This window comes from Haliotis rufescens, unplaced genomic scaffold, assembly GCF_023055435.1.
Source record: "Haliotis rufescens isolate VD_foot unplaced genomic scaffold, xgHalRufe1.0.p SCAF_1, whole genome shotgun sequence".
Lineage (NCBI taxonomy): Eukaryota > Metazoa > Mollusca > Gastropoda > Lepetellida > Haliotidae > Haliotis > Haliotis rufescens.
The window spans coordinates 49,264,580-49,276,574 of NW_025963779.1; the positions used below are offsets into that span (position 1 = coordinate 49,264,580).

The 11,995-nt window shown below is 37.2% G+C and overlaps 1 protein-coding gene across 1 annotated transcript; it reads right to left on the reverse strand.

The window, feature by feature from the left end:
* Positions 1-1,092: 1,092 nt before the first annotated feature.
* Positions 1,093-9,651, reverse strand: LOC124131418 (40S ribosomal protein S17-like). The gene is made up of 5 exons (XM_046494695.2): positions 9,579-9,651; positions 8,517-8,668; positions 4,494-4,599; positions 4,286-4,351; positions 1,093-1,227 (listed from the first exon to the last, which is right to left on the reverse strand). Exons 1-5 carry the CDS (start codon positions 9,579-9,581, stop codon positions 1,147-1,149), a joined length of 408 nt encoding a protein of 135 aa, XP_046350651.1. The 5' UTR covers positions 9,582-9,651; the 3' UTR covers positions 1,093-1,146.
* Positions 9,652-11,995: the final 2,344 nt, after the last annotated feature.

An 11,995-nucleotide genomic window follows, 5' to 3' on the forward strand; every position in this document is an offset into this window, starting at 1 on the left:
CGGGGCTGGGGCTGCTTGAGACAGGTGGTCATATTTGTGTGAATCCAAGCTGCTCAGGTACAGTGCTGACAAACCAAGGTTTATGACCTTGGAGATCCAGACCAGGTATGTGAAATGGGGTTTACCGTCGCGTTCAAGATCAGTGCACTTGTATAAGCGACGCGTGTACGTGCGTACACGCGGTAGTCCAGACTAACGTCGTTTTTATTCTTGATAGTGCCAGCCCATCCAGATAACATGCCACAGTTTAACATGGATAACCCTTGGACAATGTACATACTCCGAGCCAACACGTTCTTGTTTTATCCCTTCATGCCGAGCGCAAGGCAAGAAAACAAGTACCATCTTTTGGTAGTATACAGTCTGAGATCAAACACCACCTTCCGCTCTCTGGGCAGATGATCTATCCACTATGAAGACCATGGATTCAGTCTGATCTTTGGACCACTGTATACGTTAGGGATGCCACTTTGGGGATACGAGTGATAAATATGAAGTATATACACAGAAACAATTTAAATTTCTGACGATTAAAATACTTCAAATCGTGTCCTTCACCTTGGATTACATTTGAGAATGTTTAGGCAAAGGTTTGTTTTTTAAACCATTAATGGCTGTTGTGGAAGCAAATTTGAATTTCTCAAAATAAACAACTACCCTTTCATAGCCAGAGGCATATAGAACTTGTGCAAATATGATACTGGAATGTTCACAAGTGGGAAGGATTTTAAGAGGAATGTTTAGTGAGTGACACGATAGATTAAAGTCCATTCCAAAATTTCACAATGTAAAGAATTACATTCTCATTATAAATCAGAATAAATGTAATCTGAAAGAAATTATATGTTTTCTGTTTACCACACAATAATTGCATGACAACTTGGCAAGTCAAAACATACAACAAGAGCTATCAATACAACTGCAAAGATTGTAACTAAGCTCTCTTATACTGTTGTACACCTAACAATTCAGGTTAGATGTTTAACAGACAAATGTCCCGACAAGACAACTAATACATCAGCTCACATGAAAACATTTTCGGTCTCTTATAATTTTGATTCAGTTAATCCGTTAATTAAAAGAAACACAACATAGTTTTCTGATTTTTTTTTATTTCCCCCTTCTTTACACGACTCTCCAGTACATTTAGTTACGCTGGTTTCCTCCCCTGAAGCTGACAGAGTTGATTGGCTGAGTAACTTGCAGGCCAGGGATGTTGGCAAAGTCCTGAAATTAGATTTTTGTATAAGTAAAAGCAATATATGATAGACTGGGGAAATCAATAGTATGAGAAATGAAATTTGGAATGGTTCCATATAGCACTCATGACTATACTTCCAGGGTCACCTCCCTTGGTCCCAAAACAGACTCAATGGCAATTGTTTGTTGTTTAACTATAAGGCAGCGGTATGTAAATAGTAAATCTAGACCAGACAAACAAGCGATTAAGATCATCATCATCGATTTACGCAATTGGGATACAATGACATGCATCAACCAAGTCAGCGAGCCTGACCACCTGACCACCTGATCCCCCGTTAGTCACCTCATCTGACAAGCACAGTTTGATTCATGCCATCGTATCCCAATTGCGTAGAACGATGCTCATGTCACTGGCAAAGGTAGTGCTATGTAAGTCACTATTGAAGTTTGTTTGTCACAAATATTAGTGTTACCATTGCTTTGTGAAAATGAGCCCTTATATGTAGAGGTGATGAGGTGAAATGGGGTTTAATGTCGCATCCAAGATTATTGTACTTATATAGCAACGTGCATGCATGTGTATGTGTGTGGCTGCTTGTACTAGTCCGGACTGATGCCGATTTATAGTGCTAGCTCACTGAGATACCATGCCGCAGTTTAACATGAATACCCAACTCAGACACAGTATACTGACTCCGAGCCGACCAGTACTTGTTTTAGCCCCTTAATGCCGAGCGCCAGACAGGGTAACAACAAGTACCATCTTTGAACGTCTTTTGGTATGACGCGGCCGAGGAACGAACCCCGGACCTTCTGCTCTCCGGGCGGATGCTCTACCATCAGACCACGGAGGCAGTTCTCCTTATATGTAGAATGCTTCAGATTACACTGACAGAAAAGGGACATTTTTACAGGGTTCCCCCTAGACTTCAATATCTGAGAGTCACCTTGACTCAGCCTATGAATTTTGGGGAGTCAAAAATATTTTTTGAGAGTCAAATGTTTTATTGTAGGATTAATGAAATTTAAAGTGTTCACTTTAATGTTACACTTAAAGCTAAGTATCTTTTAAATATTATATGTCTTTAGTTTAAGTTAACAAGTGCTTATAAATGTTCTCAGCTGATTGTACTACAGAGAAATAAAGGATATATGAATGAAAAACAAAGTTTGTTGGTTATATTTTTTCACAATCTTTAATTACTTCACAGCTCATGAAACAATTTACAGTGACACTAATACAGGATGAATAAATAACATCAGTCTCAACTGTGAGACATAATTTTTAATCATGGATGGATATTAAAATACATTTCATGTCAGATTATATTTTAATACCACTAACTCATTTACATGTTTTATCTAGTTATCTTGTATTATCTATCAACAGTGAAGTTGAACTGAAGAATTGTGAACACTCGTAATATTTTCTGGTTGAATACAGTTTATTAGCAAAAAACAACAAACAAGCCCAAAGCTTTACATTTCGTATATACCATATTCATTTGTGTATAATACACACTCGTGTATAATACTCACCCCTAATTATGGGCAATTAAATCCTGATAAAAATATCTCTCGTGTATAATACGCACAGACTTTTCTTGAGTCTCATTTCAGGCTGTCATGATCCGTCATTGGAAATAGCATAACAAATCCAAATTGAATTACGCAAGGTAATCCTGTTGTTACACTATCTGGTAATAAAAACGTGTTCTCTGTATATCTGACCTTATATTTGTCATCTATTTTATTAATTTTATTTAAAATTTCATTTAATAATGTTAATCTAAATTTCGTCAAAAACATGTGTCCCTCCGGTACTTACAACTTCCGTTTACCCCGTTCCATAGGTTCTGCTAAACCACATACTGTGACCTCGCCAAATCACATTATTCTCCGCAACAATGATAATATTTTCTTCTGTTTCATATTTTACGAGTCTACACATCTAGATAAACATATGTCATGGTTAACTTTTAGTGAGAAAATATGCCGAAACGTGAAAAACCTTGTCCATTTGCGAAGTTTTCCTTTGTTTACATCACGTGCTGTCATCGAAGCCACATCGAGTGTGAGAGTTACGTTCACTTTGATGAATAAATATATTTTGTCCTGTACCTCACAGTCGCACAGTTTTAGTAGCATATCTATATAATTATGCAAAACAATATGTAAAGCCCCCGGCTGTTCTGATTTTAGCGTTTGTTTTAAAACGAGAGAAAAGTCTGGTCATGTGACAGGCTATGCAAATTAGTCCGTGGCAGTGGTGTTATGCAAAGTTATGTTACTTCTAAAAACGACGATTAATTAAAAACTAGACGTCAATTTTAAGATGTTTGCATATATTGTCTTCAGAAAATGTTTATAAATTAAGTTCAGGTGAGTAGTTGTAATATTTTTATTCCAAAGCTGGTAAACAACAACATAGATATTTTGACGTATTTCTGGACGTATTTTTCCTTAATTGAGAGTCATATACGCAAGAATTCTGCGTCAGGGGAAACCCTGTTTTTAGCCTGCAAGTTTGAGAGCAATCTCCCTATTTTGAACTGTAAAGGACTGTTTTTGTTTGCACAAAAAATTATCTGCTTAAGAAAAGACAATTGTGACGGTTAACTCATGTTTTGAATCATTTATTTCATCCATCATAACCTATTTGTTCAAACTAATCAATCACTGATCATAATTAGTTAACTTTTCTTTATTTTCAAGAAACTGTCAAAGCATCCAGGAAGGAGGGAAGTTCCCCCTATCCCTCTCCACTACAGAAAGGATTGTCTAAATAGCATTGGGGTATTGGGGAGAGCATATTCGGTGGTTTAAAAAAAATTGTTACAAAATTAGACGGGACAAGTTTTGAGCTGACATTACTAAAAACAGACTACAAGGCCAGGCTGAATTTAACTTCTTGCAATAATAATTCATAAAAGAATGTGTTTTTTCTTGTTACATGATATTTCAAAATAAGGTAGGCAAGCAGTATTTGGGGAGAGTATGTATGTATGTATGTATGTATGTATGTATGTATGTATGTATGTATGTATGTATGTATGTATGTATGTATGTATGTAATACTCACAAGAGACTTCAACATCTCCTTGGTGTCGGGATCAACCTCAATGATGTCCACATCAATAGCAGAAACCTGAAAAACAAAATCCCACCATGTTAGAAAACGTACAAGATTTCTGAGAAAATTCATATTCAGTTGCAACTTTATTTTCCCTGCTGGCTCACATGGATGAACAGTTACTATTCAGCAAACTGCTTGGAGCTTGTGAACTTACCTCTGGCACATAGTTGTCTCTCCTCTCTCTCTCCTCTTCTTGCAGCTTGATGGAGATACCACGCACTGGGCCACGCTGGATTCTCTTCATCAGATGGGTCACAAACCTGCAACAACCACCCATATAAAAATCTGCCAAACAAACTAGAATGATATGCCAGCAAGTAAATAAGTCTGGTGTTTAAACATATGATGCATCATAGTAGTACCTGGTCAATATCTCAATGCCCATTATGAAACTGATCAAATACTACAGGTTTTCCATCCTTCAAGATGCTCACTTTACGACGGAACAAGTTGCTGGGAAACAATTCTAAGCCGGCATGCCCATGGAGGATTAGTTCTTAAAATAAATCACTGACCCTGAAAGTGTTTACATTTAATTACTTGTCACATAAAGGATTTTCAAAGGCATGGTCAGGTGGGTTCCTGTCTCACAAACACAAAATGATTTATGATGAAATTTCATGTTAATTGCAATTGGATCAGATGGTCCCCATCATGAAAGCCTCTTATACATGTATCATGTATATTGCAGCAATTATCAAATGACAACAGTTTTTCATTCAAAAACATTAGTTCGAAGCTGAATGACAATTAGGGAGTTGCTCACATGGAATTTTTGGTTTTCTGTAGCCTAGGACTTTCAAATTCATAGATTTTATATTTTTTGTACATCTTCAAAAGGTTAGCAGGAAGATTAGTTTCTTACTTTAAATATCTTATTTTTAACATTTATATTTTTCATTACAACTTTTCCTTATTTGTATATACTTATACTTAAAAACCTTAGAACTTATGGGTACTTTTTCATACTACAATATCGATATTTAGATAGGTCAGTCGATTGAAACAAGTACAAGACAATACTTTTTGACACCCAGGTATTTATGACCCATTTCACAATAAAATAGCAAGATTACCAGACATCAATTTGTGCCCTTATTATTAACTGAATACTACGGCAGTAAATAAGTACTAAATATAAAACCAACAACGCAAGGTTAGGTAACAATGCCCTCAATCCCTGTCAATGTATGAAAAAAATCCTTAGAACTTCCATTTTCTGGTGATCGAAAAAAGGACTGAAAAAGTTACTTCCTGCTTCTTTCCCACAAACCTTCAAATGCATCCAAACTCAATACATCAACAAACAGGAGATTTAGATTTTTTAGTGTTAAAGTTTTTCTCCTGATCATAGTCACAGATAGGTGAAAGTTAAATTAACAATTTCAAGAAAAGTGATCATATTTTGTGATAGCATCATGTAGCAAGTTCCTTGGACTAGTCTGTACAAAGCCTTGGGCTAGCAGGACAGCCATTATATTTCTATCTTTTGAAGAATGAATAAGATAGAAATTATTTTCTCCTAGCAGTATGTCGATAATCATGTGATTATGTGCCCCAAGGTGGCATGATTAAGGGATTATATAAGAGATGGTACAATTTTTTAACTCTCTCGCTTACTGTGCATGAACGGCCTCACACTTGTTTCTTGAATATATAGGTACAGAAGCTAAGCTGGATGCCATTTTGCAACAGCTTAATTCAAATAAGAGCAGATTTCAAATCCTACCTCAATGAGAAGATTGGTTCATTAAGGGAAGAGTTCATTCAGACGTCAAGAGATTTAAGGAATTGGAAAAGGTGGGCAAACGCAAATAATATGTTCACGAGTGATCAATTACCCGTTTCACATTTGCATTTATTTGTTGTCTGTTGTGAAACAGAGTGAAACCTTATCACCAGTTTTAACGGCATTTTATAGTATAAGGCATGCTCATTGTAACATTGAACTAGAGAGTCCCCTGAAAATAGTCTTGTCAAATATGTTTTGGAAGGAGCTAGGCGCAAATTTTCTCAGCCACTGGTTAAAAAGTGACCAATCACAGTTGATATGTACTTGAATGTTTGTATGATTCAAAAATGATCAATGCATCTTTATTAGATCAGTGAATTATTATCTATGCGTTTATTAGCTTTCGCCAGATTTTTAAGATCTGCAGAACTAATTCATATATCTCGATCTGATATTTTGTTTTATAAGTCACACATGGTTTTTTTTATTGAAAAGTCAAAGACGGATATATACAGGATGGCCCTTGTCTTGTTATTAGCAGGACAGATTCCATGCTGTGTCCAGTAGCTTGTGTGGAGAAATATCTAAATGCTGCATCTGTCCATCCAGATTGTAATCAGTACATATTCAGGAATGAAAGCAAAGGTTGTTCAGGATATGTTCTTAGAAAGGACAATGCTCCATTGTCTTATACCAGCTTAAGGGAACTATTTATGGATGCTTTAACTCCCTTTGTTGACAATATCAAGAAGTATGGTCTGCATAGGTATAACAGATTGTATGTTCAAACGACATGGTCGCTGGAGAAGCAAAAACGCTAAAAAAGGTTACATCAAAGTGAGTGAGTGAGTGAGTGAGTGAGTACGGTTTTACGCCGCTATTAGCAATATTCAAGCAATATCAGGCGGGGGACACTAGAAATAGGCTTCACACATTTTACCCATGTCGGGAATCAAACCCGGGTCTTCGGCGTGACGAGCAAACGCTTAAACCACTAGGTTACCCGACCGCCCCACATCGAAGAAAGTATTGATAACAGAATGAAAGTTTCACTTTCCTTGGGCCTATAACTGTCTTTGTAGATCTCGGCATATTTCAATTTTAATGGTGTTGTGTCTTGATTAAGTATGTAGAGGACAAGGAGAAATAATATTTCTCTTGTTTGAAGAATGAATAAGATAGAAATTATTTACTCCTAGCAGTAGATTTTGTGCCCCAAGGTGGCGTGATTATGGAAGTATATAAGGGGTGGTACAATTTTGAATTGTTCTCTCGCTAACTGTGCATTCACTGCCTCACACTTGTTTCTTATAGTTATTTGATGTACATCTATATAGAGTAAACAATATTATTCTTTTTCATGTAATGATTTATTGACTTCATGTGTTTCAGAAAATCATGGATATGGAATGCATATTTGGGGCTAATGTGTACTGTTGCTTGTGATGCTATTGCTTCGCTGGTGAGTCTTTACAATACAGCGTTGCTTTATTGTGAAAGTGTACATTTTGGATGCAATGATATTGCTTGGCTGGCTAGCCTTTATAATACAGCGTTGAGGGCCTTTATAGTACATGTTCTTCAATAAATGATCATATATATATTAATATGATTAAGCTGAAGAGCTTTGATAATACTGCATATACTACGTGATTTGCACTGTATAAAATAAATTATAAAATTCGTATATGTAACATGATGTTTATGAATTGTTAGTATTTCTGTTTGGATTTGCATATACATGTCATGAGTATACTGTATACCCTCCAGTATTTGCTGCTGCATCCACTGAAGTAACACGGTTCTAGATGTTTTCTTCAAAAGGTTTTTATATCTGGTTTTACGTGTCAGGCTTCAGCAAAATATAAATATTCATAGCATATTGCTGACCATGTATATACAAGTGTATATGAACGAATAACATTGTCTTTGACTATATGCAAATAAATCGGCGGTGTATCACACAGCGTATTCCAAGGTTAATGGTGTTGTGTCTTGATTAAGTATGTAGGGGACAAGGAGAATAGCTGTACCTTATTCGTTACTTGACTAATGACTTGTTTCAATGGTCTTAATCATGTTTATGAAGAAATGCCATTTGCGTTTGCTGGGTTTTTTTAAAGATCAACTTACTATATTGGAAACACATCTGTTTGGTTCACAAAAATGTGACAAATTCAACACAATAAATTTTCAACATTTGATACTGATAAAACAATGCATTCAAAGGCAGAAAGCATATCTGAATTAAAAGCGAATCATCTCATTTCATCAATAATTTGTCCTAATACTCAATATATCTGGAACAAAGTATCTTAACAGCAATAAAAACTAACATAAAAGTCCACTTGTCCATATAACATATAGCAAAACCCCTAAAAATCCTTGCAGTTTGGCAAGGACAACAGGACTAGTGCCAATTTCTATCGCTTCTTAATGTCTTACCCTGCAATCTTATTTCGGAGTTTCTTGCTGGGGATAATGGCTATTTCCTCACACACACGTTTGTTTGTGTGGAAGTCAAGGGTCAACTTCGTGTAGTACTTCTCGATAATTACTCTAGCAGCTTTTTTCACGGTCTTTGTACGAACACGCGCCTGAAAGAAATATATAAGATAATCATATATGTTTCAATATGTCTTAAATCTTGACATTGCTAACTGGCAATTGTTAATGTTACTAAGGCAATTCACTTTAATTGTGATGATATATATAAGAATACCCCTTAACAAAATTGAAAATCTACAAGAATGTAGAGCCATGGATGCAGATGAAAGGCATATACCACTTGAAACCTGATATCAAACCAAGAATCATATTCTGGCAAATGTAGGATTTGAACCAACACTGTAGTTTCAGGCATGGCACCTTTGACAACTGTGCCAGTTATGTCAGCAAATTATCACAGGGTAACTTTGATATTTCGACAGGTCTGGCCCTGCGTAAATATGGTAATGTGTCCTGTAACCTGATTACTTCAAATCAAAATGACAGTGAAGTAGGACAAACACATTTTGCTCGACTTTGAATGTGAAGGAATGGGTTAAACGTAAAACAACCGCACGTGAAAATATTGTCTAACTCAAAAACCGTGGAGCTACTCGCAAAACATATCAGTTAAAACATTTTAGTGGTCTACTGATCTAGGCACTTGCTAATGTACACTCAGAACTGTCGATGTTAAAAAGCAAATGAACTGAAAAACCTCTACTCAAACGACTGACAAGACAGAGCGTCAAGAACTTTTTCGATTTCGATCTTACATTTCCTCGAATTCGCTACTGACGACAGGACGGTAGCCTAAATCCATGTTGCTTCAACGAAGTTAAGATTCGGGTATGTTCATAAATGTAGAATAATATACACATGCCTGATCAACCTGTAGTAAATTATGCCCCTTATCAATTTGGAGATTTATTCTGCGTAAGTTGTTGCGTTTATTCCGTAAAACAAGTTTGAATATAAGCTAGATGGGCCTAGATTTTAGGCCGATCACTTGGATCTCACCATGTTGATAGTTGACCAAGGCGGAAGAGGAAGGACCGGGCTGAAGGCAAAAGGAAGCGACGATTGGTTAAAATTTCTCGGGAGAAATCATTGCTGGAATACGTCAACTTGAGGACATCTATTAATGCACTTTATTGTTTATGATAAGACTGCAAAGAATATTATTGTTTCTCGGGCACATTTTTCTCAAAAGTGATGAAGTAGGTGGGACATTTTTTCTCTTTTTCTTATTGAAAAGTATTATGTGGTTCGGAAGAAAAATATTTTCCCTAACCATGAATACCAATAAACACGACTGAGCACACATTGAATTCGGTTCTTTAATACAATGTCAGTTGTCAAACATGTCATTTTATGGATAACACAATATGCTTTATCTGATGCTCGGGATATCTTTTTGTAATGGCAATAATAAGGACAGACACGCATGATTGAAGTTGACGCGCCGTTGCCCAAGAAACATTTCATTTTGTTAGCTTAAGCAGAGACCATCTTTTGCATATCTGTTATCGAATGTGTGACTCAAGCAATTTGTAAAACTGTCTGAAATGTTCAAATATTTTACTAAATGAGAGAATATAGACGTTGTAGCGATCACTCGGAAAACACATGAAATAGGTATTATGAAGACCGGATAGTCAGGCAGAGAAAGTAAGCATCGATATTATGTTTATTGATCATGACTGTCTACCGAAACATTTCACTGGTATAATACTGGTGTCTTTCAGATGGCCGTAGTTATTATGATTTATTGCTGGTCTCATACAACGACAACATAACAGAAGACATCAAACGAAACAGGTAATTTCATCACATGTACTATATCGTTCTCTTCCGTGAAGTCTACAGACCGCGCATAGTTATAATTTAACACAGTGAGTGAGTTGGTGAGTATGGTTTTACGCCGCTTTTAGCAATATTTTAGCAATATCACGGCGTGGGACACCAGAAATGGGCTTCACACATTGTACGCATGTCGGGAATCTTCGGCGTGACATGAGTTAAAGTGCAAGTATCATGAAACATAATAATTGATTTTGTTTACATCATTGTGTACCAGTATCATGTACAATGCGATGGACAATAAAAAAACAGTGAGAAAATGTCAGCTTCATTAAAACAGAGACCATATACATGGGCGGATACAGAGGGAGGGGGGGGGGGGGGGGTGGGGGGGGGGGTGGGGGGGTGCGGGGGTGCGCGGGGGTGCGCGACCCCCTTTTTATTTCGAAAAAAATCTTTATTTCTGTATAAATTACCACCAAAGACACTTAATAGATAGGCCTGCAAGCTGATTGGGTATTACCACCAGTCCGGCACAGAATATACAGAACCGCAAAAGAAACGTCACCCCAAGTAACATTGCATGAGAAGTTGTCATTTAAATATCTGGGTAATTTTTGTCAAAGTTTCTGAAATTTAACGTTATACCTTGTCCGGAGAAATGGAATTTGATGATAAAAAACCCAAAGCAGATGACAATAAAACCGATCTGGGGGGAGGGGGGTGAATTGGTCTTACACAGAGGGTCGGCCCTGTGGTCTTGCAGTACATCGATATCGGTCCAGGGAGAGGCAATGGTGTCACAGAAGCTCGGTACATTGAGACCACACGCCATACCACATTTGGCACGTCGCGCAACCACAAGTTTCAGCATGATAACGCCCATGTCCACACTGCGAGAGCAACAGGAGACTTCCTCCAGCAGAATGGCAGCAGAACCATGCATGCAGTGGCCTGCCCTCAGTCCCGGTTTAAATCCCATTGAGCACCTGTGGGACGAGATTCGAAGACGGCTGAATGACGTCCGATCAAGGCCGACAACTGCAGCTGAACTGCGTCAGACGTTCCTCAGAGTGTGGGCTCAAGTGCCCATGGCCTTCATCAACCGCCTCATCCATTCCATGTATCGACGTTGCACGGCAGTCATCAATGCACATGGCGGACACACGAGATACTGACTTATGATGCCATTTTCTCAGAGACTAGTGTTGTGTTTCACTTTAAGAACATTTGATACTTTAATTTCAACCTTGATGATCAGTTTTGCCAAGTTTCATCTTTTTAGTATGTCTCAAAGTATGTTTACAGTGTTTGGACAAATAAGGTTTCTCACATATCTAGCCATGGTGACATTTCTTTTGGGATTCAGTATATATGCCATCCTTTCATTGTGAGTGGGGAGACCTGGGTTGTATATATGATACTGGTATGGATTCAATGTGGACAGAAAAATAGTTTAAGTCTCACCTTGTGTACAGCAGTATTATGAACATGTTAAAACGCATACATATGTACACAAGACATTCTTGTACACGTGAAGCCTCTATAAACAAAGGCGCCGCCTCCGCTGTATTTTCGTTTCAATCTTTGAAATTGATAGACAGGACAAAAGTGCAAAGAAACCTTATTTATGC

What these genes read in the sequence shown, in the direction of transcription:
- LOC124131418 (XM_046494695.2), bottom strand. An exon ending in GAGACAACTATGTGCCAGAG is followed by an intron (nt 4,352 to 4,493) that starts GTAAGTTCACAA and finishes TTTGTTTTTCAG; the next exon opens with GTTTCTGCTATTGATGTGGA. An exon ending in AGGAGATGTTGAAGTCTCTT is followed by an intron (nt 1,228 to 4,285) that starts GTGAGTATTACA and finishes ATCTAATTTCAG; the next exon opens with GACTTTGCCAACATCCCTGG.